General features: G+C 46.5%; 1 protein-coding gene across 1 annotated transcript; it reads left to right on the top strand.

Moving 5' to 3' along the window:
• Positions 1-3,317: 3,317 nt before the first annotated feature.
• Positions 3,318-20,172, top strand: LOC142572363 (endochitinase-like). Its single transcript, XM_075681429.1, has 10 exons — positions 3,318-3,488; positions 6,806-6,890; positions 8,698-8,886; positions 10,448-10,571; positions 13,861-13,999; positions 14,956-15,059; positions 15,657-15,780; positions 16,226-16,417; positions 18,880-19,002; positions 19,569-20,172. Exons 2-10 carry the CDS (start codon positions 6,833-6,835, stop codon positions 19,722-19,724), a joined length of 1,209 nt encoding a protein of 402 aa, XP_075537544.1. The 5' UTR covers positions 3,318-3,488; positions 6,806-6,832; the 3' UTR covers positions 19,725-20,172.
• The last annotated feature ends 19 nt before the right edge of the window (positions 20,173-20,191 follow it).

The raw sequence follows: 20,191 nt of genomic DNA, 5'->3' as shown, positions 1-20,191 counted from the left end.
CCTGAGAGAGTGCTCCCGCCTGCTGTTTCAGTTTACCGGGTGTAGATCATACCTTATGTACCTCGTCTGAACCAATCCCAGTGAACTGCAATATATCCAGTGCTCCTCAGGCACCCGTATCCCTGCGTGTTCTTCACAGCAATGGTATCTGGCTGTGACCAACGTTGAGCAGCAGATATGGCCTACTCCAATGAGGAAAGCGCAGATAAGGTTTTGGCTCTAGGTGCGTCAAGTGGACATAGAAGGCGCGCAGTTGAGCTATTTCAACGCTGGCATTCCGGTACGCGTCCGAGCTCAATGACGATTGTTCGTGCGTATGAAACGATGAGACAGACTGGGACTTTTACGAAGAAACGACATAAATCTTCAATCCTGGGCGAGGACGTGGAGACAGATATTCTGTCAAAGCTTTCCTCAGATCCACATGCAAGTGTTCGTAGTGTTGTTGCTGAAGCTGGAGTGTCAAAGGCTTCAGTGTGGAGAGTACTTAAGAAGAGGCAACTTCATCCGTACCACGTGCAGCTGCATCAGATGTTCGAGCCCCGCTATTTCCAAAGTTGAAAGGACTTTGCAAACTGGATTATAATCAAGACGGAAGAGGACCCAGGCTTTGTCAACAAAATATTGTGGACCAATGAAGCAACCTTCTTACGTGATGCTCAAGTGAACATCCACAACGCTCACTATTCGAGCGACGGAAACTCTCAATGGTTTTTGAAGACACACCACCAATATCAGTGGTCGGTTAATGTGTGGTGTGGAATTTACAGTGGCGCTATCATTGGCCCCATGTTTTAACACGCTTACATGCTTAACACGCTTACAGGCTTAACACGCTTACATAACACGCTTACAGGCGAAAGATACGTCAACGACATCCTTGATGGGGTGCTTGAGGATTTTCTTTGCGAAGTTCCATTGGCTAGAATCAAGGATATTTGGTATCAGCATGAGTGGCGTTCCCGCGCAGGGCAGCAGCAAAGCTTGCAAATGGCTGCATGAAGTATTCCCGCAGCAGTGGATTAGACGACCATAGGCCCATTGCTTGGCCGGCACTGTCGCCAGATTTAACTCCCCTCGATTTCATTCTCTGGGTCTACATCAAGGATCAAGTATACCGGACACCAACCACATCACCAGAGAACGTAAAATAAAAAAATAAGACAAGTTTGCAACTCCGTCCCTGATACCATGATAAAGAACACCTCGGATAAATAACATAGTTTTCTCCTTAACATAGTTAAAGGGAAAATAAAAAAAGCCTGAGTAACTCTAGGCCAGTGCAAATATTATGCATTCGGTTCTACTCGCGTCCGGAGTGCCTTTCATATTTAAAGCTTTGGCTCAATTTATGTGTGACAACCTATGTATGCACGTCGGCACATAAACTATGTAGCTATCTAAAAGAGCCCTATACAAGATTATTTTACATCTGGTAATGCCACCACACCAACTGACACAGCTGTCCATACTTTTTCAATGAAGATATTGGTGTTACAGTCATTTTATCTTTTGCTAACCATCCATACTCAAGTAGCAAATGTCGCAATTAGCAGTAGCGTCGCAATATTTAATGAATCTCATTCGATGCCCGATCCCCTGTGAAGCCTGGATTGCCCTTCGTCACTGTGCTAAAAACCAGTTGCGGAAGTTCTTGATCAGGCAACAGGTTTTATAAGGCTGTGCACGTACTGTGGGTTGACAGCGAGCTTTCCGCTAGCTCCATGTGGCTAAAGAAATAAAAAAGAAGAAGTGGAATTTCGGGAATTTTCTTTAAGGGAAAGACACTAAGAGTGTTTCCAAAAGTTAGCAACACCTCCCGCTGGTCGCTAGCCGCCTGCCAGGTATGGTCACATGTATCCCACTGGCTCCCTGTACAAACGAATGTTGCACAGTTGGACAGCGGCGCTGAATAAACAAGTTCAGAGATGCTGCAGCCCGAACTGTCTCCACGTGGACGGCTCTGCTTCACAAGCGACGAAACATATAGGTTCTAACCTTCCCGAGCTTTCACCACGTCACAAAGGGACTCGTCCTTGCTTTTTTCCTAAACACCCGCCGTGGTTGCTCAGTGGGTATGGTGTTGGGCTGCCGAGCACGAGGTCGCCGGATCGAATCCCGGTCACGGCGGCCGCATTTCGATGGGGGCGAAAACACCCCTGTACTTAGATTTAGGTGCACGTTTTAAAGAACCCCAGGCGGTCGAAATTTCCGGAGTCCTCCACTACGGCGTGCCTCATAATCAGAAAGTGGTTGTGGCACGTAAAACCCCAGAATTTAATTTCTTTCATAAGCGTTATCACGCAGCACCTCTAACCCCTGCCCCCCGCTCCCCCCCCCCTAAAAAAAAAGAACACTAGCTCGACTTCTTTCAAGTTGCATCAACAGTCTTGAACCAGTGTACCCTCCTTCAGCGCATTCTTCTGCCCACCAGTCATCATTCTTCTTGTAAACTTCAACGGATTGGAATGGTCTTCCCAGTGATGCTGTGCACCACTCCATCACTGATCGATTCAAAGAAGGCATTGCAAGCGTCTTCCACAAGTAATTGCACCCAACCCTCATGTAAAACCCCTTAATTGAGGTCTTGGATGTATTGAAAATAAACAAATAAATAAGGCCAACTGCTCCCTTGACACTGCCAACGAGAGCGTTTCTCGAACGCCCCTGTAGAGGTGCGCCGGTATTTTCATTAGGCGATACCACCAAATGCAATGCAAGCTTTCACGCCTGTTGAACATATACGGATGCCTTGCAACATCCATCAAAAACATTATGATAGAAAATAATGAAAATGTGTAGGGAATGATTAGAAACTACCTTGGTTTAAACGGGTAGGTTGCAGAGAAGCTGCTCATCTACTTAGCTTATATGGCGCGTGCCAACTATAAGTGGAGGGGTGGGTGCAAGGACAGCGGGCCCTGGGGGCACACCGGGGCAGTTATGCCCCCGAGTCCTTCAAAGGATGTTTGTGCTTTATGCGGCGTGTCCCCGAGTGCGAAATGCTATTTTATGCCCGTTGCACCAGAGGCGGGCCCGAGGAAACCCATTTTGACCGCACAGAGCAAAATCGTATAGGAGGCCCGGCCTTAATCGCGACCACCACTGGCCGCTCCTCTGCCGGACCGGATTACACTGGGAGTGTTGCACGGGGTAGCTCAAGAGGTGTCGAGGGGCAATGGCGGGGGCATGAAGGAAGGGGGTGGGGGGTTCTGCGGCTTTTCCCTTTCACTCGAGGCGGTGGCGTACGGTGGGAAGAAGGACGGAGGGAGAGGCCCTATATTAGTCCGCGCCCTTCGGTCGGGCTTTCCGAAACCGTTTAGCCGAGCACCTGAAGCGGATCGCGCGCCCGACCTACAACACCTCCTGGCCATTCCTTCGACGCGGCCGCACGCCTCACGCTTCGTCGGCATTAGCGTTCGACGGCGACGGCGTACAGGCTGACGCTGCACAGCTCGCACCCAAAGGCGAGGGGCATCCGCTCAGGGGTGAGTGTGCCGACCGAGTTTTCAAGCCAGCGCGCGCTCTTGTCCCCGTCGCTCTTTCAGGGCACGTGCGTGTGCAAACGAGATAGCGAAAAAAGTGCAATGTCCTTCGTTTTGTAAAGTTGTCAATGGTGTTGCTGTTGCTTTTCTCTTCCCTTTACCCATGGATACAAGCGAGATGCGTAAATTGACCCTTCAGAAATAAGATCACCTTCTTTCCGGTGAGAGTACTATATAGAAGGGCCGTGAAAACCGAACATTAAACGAAGATTAGAACAGAGAGTGTGTGCGCATCTGTGCTGGTAGATTTCGCGGTCGGAGATCAAGGCCTGTGTTCGCTAAGGGTTCATTTGAAGCTTCATTAGGTCTTAGTGCAATCAGAAAAACACGCAGAGAATTGAGTAGGAACAAGTATTCAGTAGGAAACGATCTGTTGCTCATTGCGCAAATTTTGTGAAAACCAAAAAAGAAATATGTTTGCGGTACACAATAGATAGACTGCGTATTCCTCGTTTTGAAGTGGGCACCTTATTGCCATTTGTAATGTTGAGTTCTGAAAGTGTTACATCGTGGGTGATCGAATTGTTGTTGTTATCAGGCAGAGCTTTGGGGACCGAGCCTTTCTGTTTCTATGGTGTGATGAATTGTTAGCACGAACTGAACGAACTGAAGTTGCCGTGACATATGGCGCAAATTAAATCTCAACTTGCTTATCAGCATGGCGGGCAGCTCTTTCCGTCATGGTACAACAAATAATTATAAAACATTGCAATATAGAAACGAATTTAATTGTCCGTATCGCTTTGGAAGCGCCTTTGGGAGGCATCAAAATAATTTAGTTTGCTCGTTTTTTTACGGCGTTGTCCTCGTCCTGACAGTGCGTAGCCAGGAAGTACCAACGCACTTGTACCGTGCTAATGAAAATGCGCCGTGAAAATTCCGCCGCTGTGGTAAATGTGAGTGCATTTGTTTTCACGTAGGCTTCTGCAAACTATGAAACAATGGAGGACTGCAGAAAATTCATAATCAATATATTGCACATTAAGAAAATGGTTCCACCTTTGTATGTAATCGCTACGAAGCGCTGGAAACAGGACAGCATCGCATTTCCTTTGTTGTAGCTCTTTTCTTTGTTTATTGCTCAGGGCGCATAACCACAATTGGAGACTGACCAAGTGTTGCGAAATAAATATCCTTTCTTCGTCCGCGTCTTCCGCGCTTTCCCTGAAATCGCTGTGGTAACAGCTGCTTTGTTCTCCGTTTCCGTTATGTGACGAGTGGCAAAATCTTTTCATGCGCTTGTTCTCGTTTTTTTTTCTGGCCAACCACTGGGGGTCCCTAATGATTTATCAGCACCTTGAACAAGCGCACCCAACCAGAAAGCTCTTACGCGAGCAGAGTGCCTGTTAAGTACGCGGAATGCGTGAACGCTCTCGAAACGCTAATGACTTCTGTGTAGTCGCCCGGAGTGACTAATGCCAGCTTTCAGCGGGTTTCGCTAAACGACAATGATCACTGCTTCGTTTGCGCGAGCGTGTGATTCTTGCTTTTGGCTGATGTCATCAATTGGAGAAAATTACTAGGAAAGTTTGTTAACTGCTCTCATGAGAGTGAGCTATCGTAGAAACCTTTCAGACACGGGGAGTCGTGACGTTAATGCGAGATCGCTGAAAGCTTATCAGAGTAAATGACTGAAGGCCTCTAGAGATGCTTTAATGCCCTTGAACGTTTTCTTTGCTGCGCAACTTGCTCCACATTTAGTTTGCCTAAATGCTTGACAGATCAAGGAGTACACACTGCGTTTCTTTATATAGGCTCATATTGGTATCATTTTAGCCGCCTGCGCCACTTTCTGGCAGTACATTTGTAGTGTGGCCCCAATTTGGTCCTTGTGTAGCCTGCTGGTCCCCGATTGCAAGTGAACAGATAGCAGACTGAGCTTCATCTCTTACAGGTGTTGTTCTTTTAATTTTACCTCGCACAAGTTTATTATCGATGCTAAACGAGACCGTTACCAAAGAACAAAACGAAAAGGAAGTCGTTTGGATCAGGAAATGATAGTGCGAGTTTCCAGCAGAATCATAGGCCTTAGGGGACCATAAGAGGCGCTCGATTGGCCATCGCGGCCGGTGAGAACTAGCCCTGATGGAGTGTGCAAGCGCGACTGAACGAGGACGTACAAAAAAACAGATACACAGAAACAGCGCTACTTTCAACTATAGATTTCATTTTCGCACAAATCTATAGTTAAAAGTAGTGCTGTCTTTGTGAATCTGTTTCTTTCTACGTCCTCGTTCAGCCGCGCTTACACACTCTATCATGGATTTAAACCAACTAGCTCGCCAACGTGCTTTAACCATTAGAGCCAGCACTTTGCTGCTGGGAATTTCTTAATGGCGTTTGTCGGCCGGACAAATTTATTCAAGTATAACCAATTACAGCGGTGCAGATCGGTAGTATTGTGAATAACGAGAAGTAACGCATAGCGTGAGTGGCGATTTTTTTCAGTGTTCTTGGAGGGGTTTACCAGAAAAAAGCAACGAAAACCCTTTGCTTTCGGACTTTTACCACCGCATGCCTGCTCAATTAATTGCAGCAATATAGTTCAAATTCACACAACGTACCTTTCGGCGCCCTGTCTTGATGTAGCGGCTGGCGCTCGTTTACGCTGAACTGCTTTCCTGCGAGATGTCAGCACTTGTGCCTCACGCGCAAACAACGTTGGCGGAAAGAGCGCTTGATTAAGAGCGGGAGCTTAATTTGTCACTTCCGCTTTGGCAGTTTTTTTAGCCAGTTGCCACGGGCTGTCGTAGGTCTCACCGGAAGTGATTGACTAAAGAAACGGCTGCTAATTTTGAGGATGTATACCTGCTTGGCGTGACAAACAGCTGCTCAAGTGAGACAAGGGAGCGTCCTAGCCTTACCTTGTTTGACAGCGGGACTGGGCGTCTCACTAGACCATTGATGTGGCAGTCAGAAGTAGGGGTATCCCTCCCATGAATTGTTTCTATATGCCACGAACCAACCATTCCAAAATCGGAAGTATATAAGAGGGGCAGAGAGAGGGTTATCTCAACGTTTGGAAAACGAAAGGGCTGCATGATGAGGTTGACGTGTCAGAAAGAATGCTCCGGATGTTTCATGGAAGATGGGAAGTAACAATTGTGCTCACGAAAGAGCCCTTTCTGCAGGGGCACTCGGGCTCACCCATTGATTACTCACTCGGGCTCACCCATTGATTACTCAGAGACGGAGTCGATGCCGTCGCCGCTGTTGAATAATGTACTCTCTTCTCTGTATCTTCCCTTGGTTCCACCCAGGCTTTGAGACCAAACGGTTCCAACAAGATGTGGCGGCAAGCTTTCCTGGTTCTATGCGCTGCGCAGCTGCTGATCGCAGGGGCCGGTAAGTCATGGAGCGTCATTCGCAACCTTTCACTTCTCAAAGAAACGGTGGCCAGGCTTCCGCCGGCCGCCTAATCACACGGTAATTTACCGCTCGGTTCTTGTACGTGCCGGTGTTGCTGAAATAGACGCTTTCCACGAACCTGGGAGTATCTTCCATTCTCGGGAAACCACACAGTGCTCCTTAGCCAAAGTGCTGACCCGCGAGCATCCGTATCCAGCCAAAACCTAAGACCTCTCGAAGACCTTTCGCGAAGTCTTCGTGACTTGGAAAGAAAAGAGACGATATTAAAATTTCCGTTGAGTAAATAACAACGAAATACATACGCATGCATGCATAGCGTAGTTAAGGAATTCGTCGACCGGTATTCAGGAATCGCATATTACGCAAGGGCTGTCTTAAAATCATTCATCGCCGGGGTGATCCTGTCGTTATCACACTGATTGATATGTCGAAAAGCGGACACCCGAACACCTGCCAATATGAAGATGGTCATACGTGAGTGAAGTTCTGCGAATACGGGTCCCGAAATATTTCCGGTATTTCAAATATGTCCGTATAGTAGGTGGTCATACGTAAGAGAAGTTCTGGGAATACGGGTCCCGAATGTTTCGGGTTTTTCAAATATGTCCGTATGGTAGACGTTGACAAAAGCTATAAGCCTAGAAGGTCGCCAGAACAAATGCGAAAAACGTTACGGCCTGGGTGTGGGAGCTTCGTTCACAATTAAATCGAGTGTCACTGGGTTAATTACTGTGTTAGTCGACACAGTGCGCATCATGACTCGCGCCCTTCTGTAAAAAAGAGAATAAACACTTTATTCAGGCATAGTCGAATAGAGTCGACAGTATCATCTGAATCATTAGCCTACGGGGCTAGTTCTGGATGCAAAATATAAAAGTAAACATAATATGCAATCTAAAGCAATAATAGGTAATTTTATATGCGCGCTTTAAAGTTATGCTTTATTGATAGGGCAATGTTTGTCATTTTTTAAATGATGCAGGGTATTTCATTCAAAATTTCTTGCAGCGACAAATGATGTAAAACGCTGACCGCAATAACAGTGACTTTCTGGCAAATTGACTTTGTAATAATGCTTTGCCTTCGTAATACCCCTTGTAGGTGGAAGAAATTTAAATAAGAAGATCTGGTTAGTTTGTGGTTATAGTATCCTGTGGATCAAGACAACTGTGCTTTGCTCCCAGCTTTGGATAAATGACATTATGCTTAACTCTGGAAAAGATCTGCTAGAAGGCACGTTCTTGGCCGCCAATGCAATTAGTTTCGCAGTATGTTTTTTGAATTTTTGATCAGAGGTGTGCAGTACGACTTAGTGTGGGAGCTTGGGAGTGCTGGTGATTCAACGAAAAAAAAAGAAAAGAACTACACAGCGCAAGAAATAAGGGGACACGAGAGAGTGACACCACGAACATGATACGCAATGTTTGAACTTGGAATTGTTCAACTACCTTCGACAAGGTATAATAACCAGGAACAAATTTTTTGTTCTTTCATTGTTCAATATGTGGACTTCAGCGTAGTGACGAGTCAATATTTATTTCTAGATATCTATGACTGCTAATTTGCTGGATTAATGTGTGTCCAAGAAACAAGTTGCACGTCTTAGGACATAGGTCTTCTTTGCTATTGTAGACAAGTTTATTTGTTTTAACTCATGCCAAAGTATTTTCAAGCTCACGTTCAACAATGTCGTAATGACTACCTTGGAATCATTGTAGCTATGGATTTGATAAAGACTTTCGCTTCGAGTGCCCGTTCTCTCTCTATGCCTTTTCGAATTAAGATGACGATGACAAGAAACCCGTGGTGTGCTACTACTACGGCGAGGCGATGTCGCGGCCGAGCCCGATGAACTACCGCGTCTCGGACATCCCGGGACACCTGTGCAACTACGTGACCCTGGCTTTCGTCACCATCAACTCCGAGACCTTTGAGATGGAGTCCAGCATGTCCTCCTACCTCAACAACACTGGTATGTCACCTCACATGATTTTTTTTTTGCAACATCTTCCGAATTTAGAAAGCTGAACGTTAGAATTCAAGAGAAGTTCGAGCGCTGTCAAATGCTTCGGTAGGTGTGTAGCTATTTCTTCCATTATTCAAGCCTAATTCGTAGAGGTATTCTACTCCCAGCTGGATTTCGATTTTTTCTCCTCGCGTCCTATCGCAGGGTGAACGCACATAATGGAGCAGTATGAGAACTCTTAAAGGTGGAGTTAAAGCTAGGGCCGGGTGGTTACCATATTAAGGGCCGTTGCTACACCCGCGGACAACGTTCTGAGGCTACGCAGCCAACGCTAAAGAGCCGAAGCGCACGTGTGGCTTTGCTGCTGGATATAGTCCAAGGTATAAACGAATAATTTAGGATAATATATTTAAAATGTTGAACACCGTTTTAATTTTAAGCATTTAAGTAAACTATAGAATCCTATATTGGCCACCGAGTAATAAGTTGCAGTTTCGCCCGAACGGCGAAGCATCGATTGCGATAGCAAATTAGTGGACAGCTGTATACGAAGTAAGGATAGTAGCTTTATCGGCCGTGTAAACTTGTAAACACAGGCACACTAACTAAATTAACAAGCACGGTGTCATGCGCGCACAAGCAAGCACGAACACATCTGACTCGATGACCGCGGAAACTCGCTGACAAAACACTGGCGTGAGGAAACGCGGCAGCAGCAGCGAGCGAAGTAACCTTCGTGCTGTCTGTCGCTTGAACGAAACGTGAGCGCCGAGAAGGCAGAGCACGCACAACGCTACGAGCCGCCAACGCATTTAGACTCTGCTCCCAACGCAGATCGCTCTCACGATACGACCGGGCGACCGCGTGCAGCCGCCACATGCGCAATTGCAGCCGGAGTAGAGCGACCCCCCTACCCCCTTTCCTTTACTCCCGGTGCCTCGGAAACGACGGGAGATGGGGCGCTTCCTGCCCGCTTTCGTCTCTTTCGCGCCGGCGAGACTGAGTCGCGATCGTCGGCTCCCCTCGCACGCCTTCACTCGGACATACAGGGTCGGCGACGGTGTTATGCGGAACGTCACGGCGACGCCGACGGCGGAAATGCGCTTGGAGTGTCCATATAATTGCTATCGCAATGAAGGAGAGTTCTCGCTGCAACGCGGCAGCAAAACCAACTCCTCCTTCGGCACGCGCCCATACACTCTCTGCTCTAAAGCAGACAGCACTGCTCCCTGGTCACAAGGCGTCACAAAGCGATGCCGAGTAAGTGTACGGACTACTCGTGCCGTGATACAAGTGCATTAGCTCCACCCTGGTTGCTTTTCCGTCATAGCCACAGAAAGGTGTCCGCGAGTTTAGCGCTCCCTTTATGCATAAACATTAGGCCAGAAAAAAAGCACGCCGAGTGCCTTATCGAAACTCTCAGCGCGCCTTCAGTTCGAATAGGTCAGACCGCGTGTTTCAGTGAACACGGGCCGTGTGTCGGGTGTGCAGAAGCAGAAGCCTTAGGATATGCTCTCAAAAATAAGTAGCAAATATGTTTGACATTGTCTTCCCGTCTGTCTCGCAGGCCTGTACCAGGAGTTCACGTCGATAAAGAAGAAGTACTCGCACGTAAAGACGCTCATTTCTGTCGGAGGCTGGGAGTACGGACACAGCGTGTTCTCACGCATGGTCAGCCATACTGTAAGCAGGTGAGCTACATTAAGTGCACCTAGTCAACGGAAGGATGCATTATTGCTTTAACACGGCTGGGTATTTTCTGTGTTCCCCGAATCATAAGCAGCTTAGCAATTTTATTCATGCGCCATCCTTAAAGCCACTTATGATGGCGCCTCGCGAGGTCCTACGTGACCTACGCTCTCGCAGATTTTATTGCAATGATATCTCCTTTACCAGTAAGGTTTAAACTATTAAGGGCGACTATATGCACAGTGACTTGCGTTCTTTGCTGCTGCTTCATATTTTTTTTTTGCATCTTGTATGCGCGAGTGATTGCTTATGCTAAGTAGCCTTCATTATTGAATGCGATACATTTCTTGGCGAACATTTGCCACTTTGACAGTATCTATCTAGCCACCTACGTCTTGGTGCTCTCATGGCCGTTTCGTTAACTTGATAGGTACCAAAACTGGCATAGTACGACAAGAGTGTAGGCCGAATATAAATGATAGGTTATGACATGAATATCTTGACATGTGTGTCATGTAGGTCATGAAACATCCACCCACGTCTTGGTGCTCTCATGGTTGCTTCGGTAACTTGGTATGTACTAAAATTGGCATAGTATGACCAGAATGTAGGACGAACGTAAATGATAGGTCATGAGATGAATGTCATAACATACGTGTCATCGAGGTCATGATACAACCGCCTACGTTTTGGTACGTACCAAAATTGGCATAGTATGACAAGAGTGCATGACGAACATAAATTATCGCTCGTGACATTAATATCATGACATCTGTGTCATGTAGGTCTCGAAACAGTCACCTACGTCTTGGTTCTCTCACTGTCGTTTCGTTAACTTGGTATGTATAAACATTGGCGTAGTATGACAAGAGTGTATGACGAACGTAACTGATAGGCCATGATATGAATGTCATGACATACGTGTCATGGAGGTGATGACACAACCGCCTACGTCTTGGTATGTACCGAAATTGGCATAGTATGACAAAAGTGAATGACGAACATAAATGATAGGTCATGACAGGAATGTCATGACATGCGTGTCATGTAGGTCATGAAACAGCCGCCTACGTATTGGTGCTCTCATGGTCATTTCGTTAACTTGGTAGGCTCCTCGCACACTGCCTCGCATGACATCGATTCGCAGAGGGCGTGGAATCTGCCGGCTTTTTATTATTATTTTTTCTACTCTTTGACTGTATAACCATATCGCTGTATCCAATCTGCCGGGCCTAGTCACATAGGTATTTGTTGACTCAGGCCATTTTCCGTGTGTTGCTTCATATGGTGTCTAAATAATAATAATAATAATAATAATAATAATAATAATAATAATAATAATAATAATAATAATAATAATAATAATAATAATAATAATAATAATAATAATAATAATAATAATAATTTATTTTTGTTTATTTATGAAAATTTATATCTGCCGTATAAGTGGAGCAGCCGGAGGCGTGCTGCTTCTAACCTCTCCAGTTGTAATCCATTTAATTCTAGTTCCTACTTAATTGAAAGAGAGGGACAAGAAAAGGGGAAAGGTTAACCAGAGGGGAAGATCCAGTATGCTACCGTACGCTGAGGACAGAGGGGAGGGGAAGTAAAGTGATAGCAGAGCTGAGAGAGAGAGGAAGAAAGGAAGCACAGATACACAATCCCCAGTCGGTCATTATCACCGCACAGCGCAGTACCCCTTGTAGCACTAAAACCATAATTTCAGGCTACAGCTGCTCGTTCCTGCAATCTTGAGTGTGTACTGTTGTACTTAGTGATTTTTAGCCCTTAGTGTTTTTGCTCTTCTTTCTTTTTTTCGCCTCTTTTTTTCCCTTAACGTTTCCCACCTGCCCTGCTGCTGCCATTGTAAACGGAACCTGAACAGTCAAGCTGCTTTTCCGCAGCTTTTTTCCCCTTGTTTTTCCGTCATAACCATGTACCTCCTTGCTTGTGGAAATAAATAAATGAAATAAATGAAATGTCCAAGCCTGTTGTACTTAAAAATTGCAACAGTGTCCTCGTCACCCTCTGCTGCGATGACTTTTGATGTCGGCATCCTAAATTTCAACACATTCGGCAATGGAGGAACTCATCTCGTTCAAATTTGTCCTGTGAAGTTTGAAAATTACGGATGACAGGCGAGTTAGGTTTATTACGCTGACCTATCTGATACAATATGGTCTACGACCCGCTCAACCCCCTAAACCATACTAAACAAAACATTACATTCCCCTACCTCCTCAATGAAGCCAAATCTACGCGTATTATTTAGTTTAATGCATTATGACACTACTTATTAAAGAAATAAAGCTGAAGCTCCAAAGAACAAATGAGCTTAAATTTCCCGGAGAGATTCTTGGAAGTTTAAGCAGATCTAAAAACATGCACATCTTTTGCGGAACCGAGATTTTCCATCCTTTCGGCGCTGAACGGTTCCACTCAGATATTCAGAAACTATCAAGTGGGAGTGAGTGCTTGCTGAGCAGAGGGCAATGACAAATGAACGCATGATAACCTTTTCGGTGATGTTTTACAGCATTACAGAGACGCGACGTCTATAATCTGGTTGATCTTAACGTTCGGGCCATAACATGTGTGGAAGGTAACAAAAAAACTTGAAAGTAAGGTAAGCAACACTCATCGAATGACGGGACGAAAAATGATACGCATATCCTTAAGATACACGAATGGGGCAGAGTATAATAAATCCACGCGGAACCTATCACCTCGAGGTATACAGGACTACTCAGTTGTCGGGCTTTCCAAAGACAGCAACATATTCCGTACATGGGGAAGATAGCGTTTAGTATTGCTGGAAGAACTGTGAAGTAGATGAACTTTAGTACGTCACATATTCGAATCTAAAGGCCGCGGCTCTCATGAGTACTTCAATATAGTTTGCAGAACAATCGGCTTGTAAAAGCTATAGGCTAACTATTTACAGAGCAAACGGCGGGTATCTATTACATTAGTTGAACATAATAGAGAGAGGTGGGAGATGGAAATATCACGTAATGCGTAGAGCACCTAACAAGTGCGTTATTGGAGCAACATATTAGGTGCCAGTAGAAAGGAAACGCGGTTGAGGGCTTTGATGTATTAGATGCAGCGATTAGATCAATAAATTTGCAGGTATGGGATTGAGACGGCCGCCTCGGAACAGGCATAATCGTAGATCGCTGGGAGGGACATACATGCTAAAGTGAGCACAAATGGGATGATGATGATGCTTCTGATGATGAAGCACTGCTGAGGCACGTGTCATTCATCTTCTTGTCCTCGGAATCGCAGGCGGAGGTTCGTGAAGAGCGCGGTGCGCTGGATGCGTCAATACGGCTTCGACGGCCTGGATATATCCTGGCAGTATCCGGGTACGATGGTGCGCGGAGGCACCCACGGTGACAAAGAAAACTTTGTCCTCGTCATGAAGGTGCGTGTGACCTAAATGTACCAGGACGCTGTTTGCCGTGTTTGGTGGGAGTGCTCTGGAAGTTCTCTGCTCTTTTTTATTTTGTGACCCACGGTGTTGTTATCACTGCCCATTTCTGTGGATACATTTTAAAGTTTCACTGTGCGAAAAGCGAAAGGAAGCGTCCGCGAATATTGCGAACTTCGAGCGTCGGATAGTGTCGGGGTCAGTTCTGTATGCCCTGCTTTGGTCTAATTAATGCAAGTCTCCGTCGCGACCGTGCATTTGGTTTTGGTATATCAAATAAAAAATAAACGAGGTCTAGAAATCGCGTTGACATTAACATTGCGAATGTACATGGATTGGGGAAAGAAAGTCAAGAAGCAGGGTATCTATATATATATATATATATATATATATATATATATATATATATATATATATATATATATATATATATATATATATATATATATATATATATATATATATATATATATAAACTAAAGACGTATTTAGCTGCTGTGGTGGTTAACGTAGTACCGTGGAATTTTGTTTCTTAATGTCTACACACATCTTAAATACGCTGCCTGATGCGTAACCGAAAGTGATAGTAGGAGTGTAGACGAAGTGAGTTAGCTCTGCTCATCTAGAGATCGAGCTATGTGTGTAAAAGAGAGAGAGACGAAGAGGAAAGGAAGGGTGGTTAGTCTTCTGTTTGCTACCCAACATTTGGGTGGGGAGATAGGGGTTAGAAAGAGGATAGAGAAGAAAGGGTTAAAAAATGCACTCACAGAGAAACACACGCCATGGGCGTTCCAGTTAGAGACGTTCACAAAGGCCGGTAGATCGCAAGAAGCGCAGTAGTACTTGCACGGCCTTCTTCGATGACGTTAGGCCCCATCGATGGTGTAGAATTCCTTCTTCCGATAGTGAGCTGTGCATAACATTAGAAGTTTGTATTCTGGCTTTTGCAGGAGCTCAGGTCTGAATTCCAGAAGTACGACTTCATGCTCTCAACGACTATTCCAGTTGACTCAATGCTCCTCAAGAGTGGTTACAACGTGGCGGCTCTCTCGAGGTAAGCAGTCTGTAAATTTCTGATCAAATGACGCGTGTGCTTACGTAATATCAAGGTGGTCGTGAGTGCCTTCATAACTTGAAACGAGATAGGAGTGCTCTACCAAACACTGCATCTTCTTAGCTTGGGGAAGCGGGGGGGGGGGGGAGGGAAATGGTGGACAGGCTTTAGTTATCACAAGAATATTTTTTTGTAAAACGGCCTTCACTACATGCTAATGGTCGCAAGCTAAGAGCGAACGAAAGTTTTTAAACAGAATAAGTCGTAAGCCTAGAAAGCCCCTATTGCGTCGACCTGCGCAATCTGCAGAAGCATATGCGACGGGCGCTTCGAAACAACGGACAAAACGTCATAAAGTACCATCAATATCGTCAACATGTGCACGTGGACGCCGCTAGTTTTCCGTGTCTTTTATCTATATTTACTCGACCTTCGAGCGTCTATTTACAGTGTGCTGTACACAAATTATAATCTCGTGTATGCAGTTCCTGGAACAAAACCTGCTACTTGCTGTTTTTCGCACTTTGAAGGGAAATAATCTGACTTATTGTATGAGTGGGGAGCTTTCTCGCCTGATTGTGCCCTGATCTGCCACAGGTACGTCGACTGGTTCAACGTGTTCACGCATGACCTTCGTGGCACGTGGACGGGCTACACGGACGTACACAGCCCACTCAGGAGGCGCTGTTTTGACAGGGGACCATACGCATCTCTCAACGCGGTAAGCCTGTACTCTGTTGTATCTTTCCGAGTCCCACTCCGCATTTTTTTTCGTTGTTTCTCCCGACTTCTACGCCTGGCCCACACCGTAGTACACTATTGTAACGGTAGCCGTTACAAAGATACACATTTTGGGATTCCAGGGAAGAAGAGTTTAAGCTAGTGTGGTTTTCCTGTTTCTGCTATGCTTAATATGCAATAATACCTGTATTGTGAGTCTTAGCCGAAATGCGCACAGTAGTGGATAAATCTTCACTTTCAATAGAAGTTATACACAGTTCAGAATTCACACATGTCTATCTGTAGAATATGTAGAGTGTCCCAGAAATGATAACGAGCATTCCTTTGACCATTTCGTACTCGCACGATAGACGTACGACATGTGAATTACTGAAAATTTGCATCTCTCTCTCTTTCTCTTGTTCGCCTCGCTCCGGCCGCTGCAGGAGGACGGCCTGAACCGGCTGGTGAAGCTGGGCGCGCCCAAGAAGAAGCTGATGCTGGGCATCCCCTTTTACGGGCGCAGCTACACGCTGCAAGACCCACGCCGACACGCGCTCGCCGCGCCCACGCGCCGAGACGTACACGCCGTACCGGGGCCGTACGTCATGTCGGACGAGATACTCGCCTACTACGAGGTAAGCACGCGTGGGCTCGCTGGCACGGAAGGTGTCATGTGCCTGATGAAGTCTGTATGTATGTATGTCTGTCTGCCCGTCCGTCCGTCCGTCCTTCTGTCTGTCTGTCTGTCTGTCTGTTTACGCTGTAAGATTTGGATTTTGGGCTTGTAGGACGATCGGAGGAACTTGGGGCGACAGGACTAAGCGTACAGGGTTTATTTACAGTAATTACATTTTAAACATGGGATTCATACACAGTCTAGCGTGACTCCCAAATGGAGCCCGCAAGACGAAGCATACAGCAAACGAGCACACAGCTCACGAGTACATTGACGAGCACAGAGCACGACGACGAGCACACCTAGCAGCCGACAAACCGCAGTTTTTAATCACTTCGTGTTCCATAGATCTTTAGGTGAGGCAAAACGTTCGACGTCATCGTAAACAGGCCGCCTCTCTGCGGGACGTTTTACAAACACACACACGCATGCACAGGTTTCAGTGCCCCCTCCGCGGGCAGACGACCTTTGCAGCGCAGTCGTCGTGGTGTCCATTGTTCTACGTCCCCGTAGCCAGGTGGTCACGCCCGACCCCAGCCGGCGCCTCTAAATTCCAGAGCGGACCTCGCACAGTGCCTCGAAAAGCGCATGGGGAGGTTCCGCCAATTACCTCCCCTTGAGAACTCCCCTGAGCTGACCCTTGCCGCGTGGCTGCCGGTTGTCCGCAGTTCTCTGAAATTCATGGTTGGTTAGCGCTGTCCTCGCTGGTTCTCTGAAGGGCGCCCCCACCGCGGATCGATCGATGCACCTGCGGCGAGCTGAAATAGCTGCAGGCCGATCCTAACAACGCCGAATCAGTGGCCCAAGTGGTCTACCAGCTTGAGCCATTGGGCATTTACTCGCGGTCGATATGCCATTGTGGCCGTTCCATCGTCGCCATTCCAGCTGCGCCATCGGACCATCGTCATGCCGTCGTCATCACGTCTTCTACGTGGACCGAGTGATCCATGTTGTCTTATAGCACGGGCCCCTATAGTTATGTGCTTGAGGCCGCCACGCCATCGTGGTCGTTGCATCGTCATCGTCATTCCAGCTTTGTCATCCGAATCTCGTCATGCCGTCGTCGTCACGCCATTGTATTCATACAGTCGTCAGGCGTTCGTTGTCATAGCGTCGTCGTAATGTCGTCATGGTTGTTTTATCGCTGTCCCTCCAGCTTCGCCGTCCCTCTGTTCATAGCTTAGTCGTCGCGCCATCATCGTCATACGCTCGTTGTCATCCCGTTGTCCTTATAGTGAACGCCATCCGCGCGCCACTGTAACTGGCGCGCGTTTAAATGGCTAGTTTATAGTGCCACTCTGTGACGGCATGTTATGCACGTGACAGCCAAGTCTGATGGCTTACAACACACAGTTCGATGACACCATACTAATGCCTAAAATGTATGCTTATGAACGGCGATATTATTCATTGATAATAGAGCGTGAAAGTGTAATTTCATTCTTAATTGAAGGAGGTTGGAATAAGGTTACACTCCAGAGCCGCATCTCTGACATTATACGCGAAGGCGACCACCTTTTTATGTCACGGTGTTTTTGCAAGAGTGATCTCAGAAGTGGACAAATTGGAGTGAACATAGTTGTTCATGCCTATAATTGTAGCTTTCTCCTTTTTTCCCCGCGTAATACGACACAGTCATGAGCAGAGAACGTGCCTTTATTAAGTTAACAGTTGGAAACACCAGTAGGTACAGAGTATCGTTAAATGCCGTTAAAGGCAATAGAATCGATGTTTCTCTGGCCCATTCACGTGAGTACATGGAAGCCTAGAATAAGAAGGGAAATGATATGAACCATAAAGGAAACGGAGAGAGATTAACACAATAGACCAACAAAGTAGGAACGTAAGAAACTCGACAAATAACTCAATTGATGGTTTCAGAGGTGTGCCGTTAGAATCTCTCTCGCTATCTGTCGGCACAATAACGCAAAGTCGTCGTATATTTTTCTGTATTACATGCAAAAAATAAAAAAATAATAATGTGCCACTGTGAGGAAGTCAATTTCATGCCGAGGTGGTGAAACGTCATGCACCGTGGGCTAGCGCTATGTGTAAAATCCACTGACGCCGACGGCGCACAGTGAACGGAAGTAGGTATGCTTATCGTGGGAACACCGCGCGTTAAAACACATATTTCGTAATCGCAACAATTACGGCAATGTCGCACCCCTCTCCCCCCTCCCCCCTCCCCCCTTATTTTGGTTAGATGCATGTAAAGGGAAGGGTACGCTCCTAGCCTGGAAAATAAAAGTAAGTTTCTGCAGTTTACGGCGAGCATGTCTACCACTCCGTAGTGAGCACTATAGCGGTATGTGGGGTACTACAGGGACCAAGGCTTTGAACTCTTGAAGCTCGCTTATAGACAGTGAAACAATCTCGAAGCCCTTGCCACCAGTGGTGTTGTGCCATCTAACTGCGCAGGTTTGCATGGACATCACGATGCTCTCCTGGAGACGGGAATACGACGAGGTTGGACAGTGTCCTTACGCCTATCGCGGTGACCAGTGGGTTGGATACGAAGACGAGGAGAGTGTCTCTGCAAAGGTACGTGCTCATATGTACGAGTAGTTTCTGCTTTTCACTCTACACAAAAGATTTGCCAGGGCCAGACTGTGATAGTGGTGAGCTCGCTTCGTCGAAGTTAAAGCCCAACATCCTCGTTTTGGCGTACGGAGTCGTAGAAGGGCTCCGGAAAATTGATTTGCGTATACAGAGGGAGTAAAACAGCAACTTTGTTTTTGTTGCAAAACATTAACGAATGTAGGGCTGTTTCTATTGCCTCTGTTATTACGGATGTGCTTCTTCAGTCGTTGTTCTGTTGCGCTAAAGAATGCGCAGTTGAAAACTTTCCGTATAAACGCGATGTGTTATGGGTTTTTGAGTTATATTTCAGCAATTGTTCTCCTGCAGTGCCGAGGGTTGTAAGGATTTAGCTCCCACCTCCCACGCTCGGAACAACTCCCTCCCCCAAACACACACTGCGTGTTCTTTCACTACACAATGTTGAGCTCGGGCGCGGTTGTGGTTTGAGCAACTGTCATGAACTTGAAGCGTCTTGTGACGCATTCGTCGCAAAACAAGAGATGTCTCATACGTGCTGCTGTTTACAGGTGGACTTCGTGCTCGAACAGGACTACGGAGGCGTGATGGTGTTCAACATCGACATGGATGACTTCAATGGTGTTTGTGGTGTGAAGAACCCGCTGCTTAACTCTGTGTGTCGAAAGTTCAACGAAGGACGCCTGATCGACCCGCGCATAGGTTAACGTCCGAGGCTGCCTGCGCGTGACACGTGTATTTTGTGACTGTGCGACGATTCCGTTTTATCTACCGACGGAGTGCGTGCTCGAGCAAGTCCTCTTTGCTTTTCTGGACGACACACCGGGGCTTGCCAATGCACTGTGATGTATGGGAGGTCTAGTTGTCGCTTGTGTCATACAGACCACTCTGTGTAGACCTCCGGGGCGCACCATCGCATCGAAGCTTCCTAACTGTACTGCCCAGCGCACGGCGTTGTGGCGTGGTCATACGTAAGAGTTGAGAAAATCTACAGACAGCTTTGGCTGCCCCAAATGAATCGAAGATGAAATGGTCTGTACGAACAAATGTAAATATTAGTCGTGAAGCGAACCGTGTTTGTTCATTGTGAGCACTATGATACACCACATTGTTCCTAACTCATTACCAACAATAAATCGTCTGATACCTGTAAAAGGAGTCGTGGACTGTCTGT

The sequence above is a fragment of the Dermacentor variabilis genome, chromosome 2 (assembly GCF_050947875.1).
Source record: "Dermacentor variabilis isolate Ectoservices chromosome 2, ASM5094787v1, whole genome shotgun sequence".
Taxonomy (NCBI): domain Eukaryota; kingdom Metazoa; phylum Arthropoda; class Arachnida; order Ixodida; family Ixodidae; genus Dermacentor; species Dermacentor variabilis.
The sequence above is the reverse complement of the archived record's forward strand: the minus strand, read 5'-3'. Positions and strand labels throughout refer to the sequence as shown.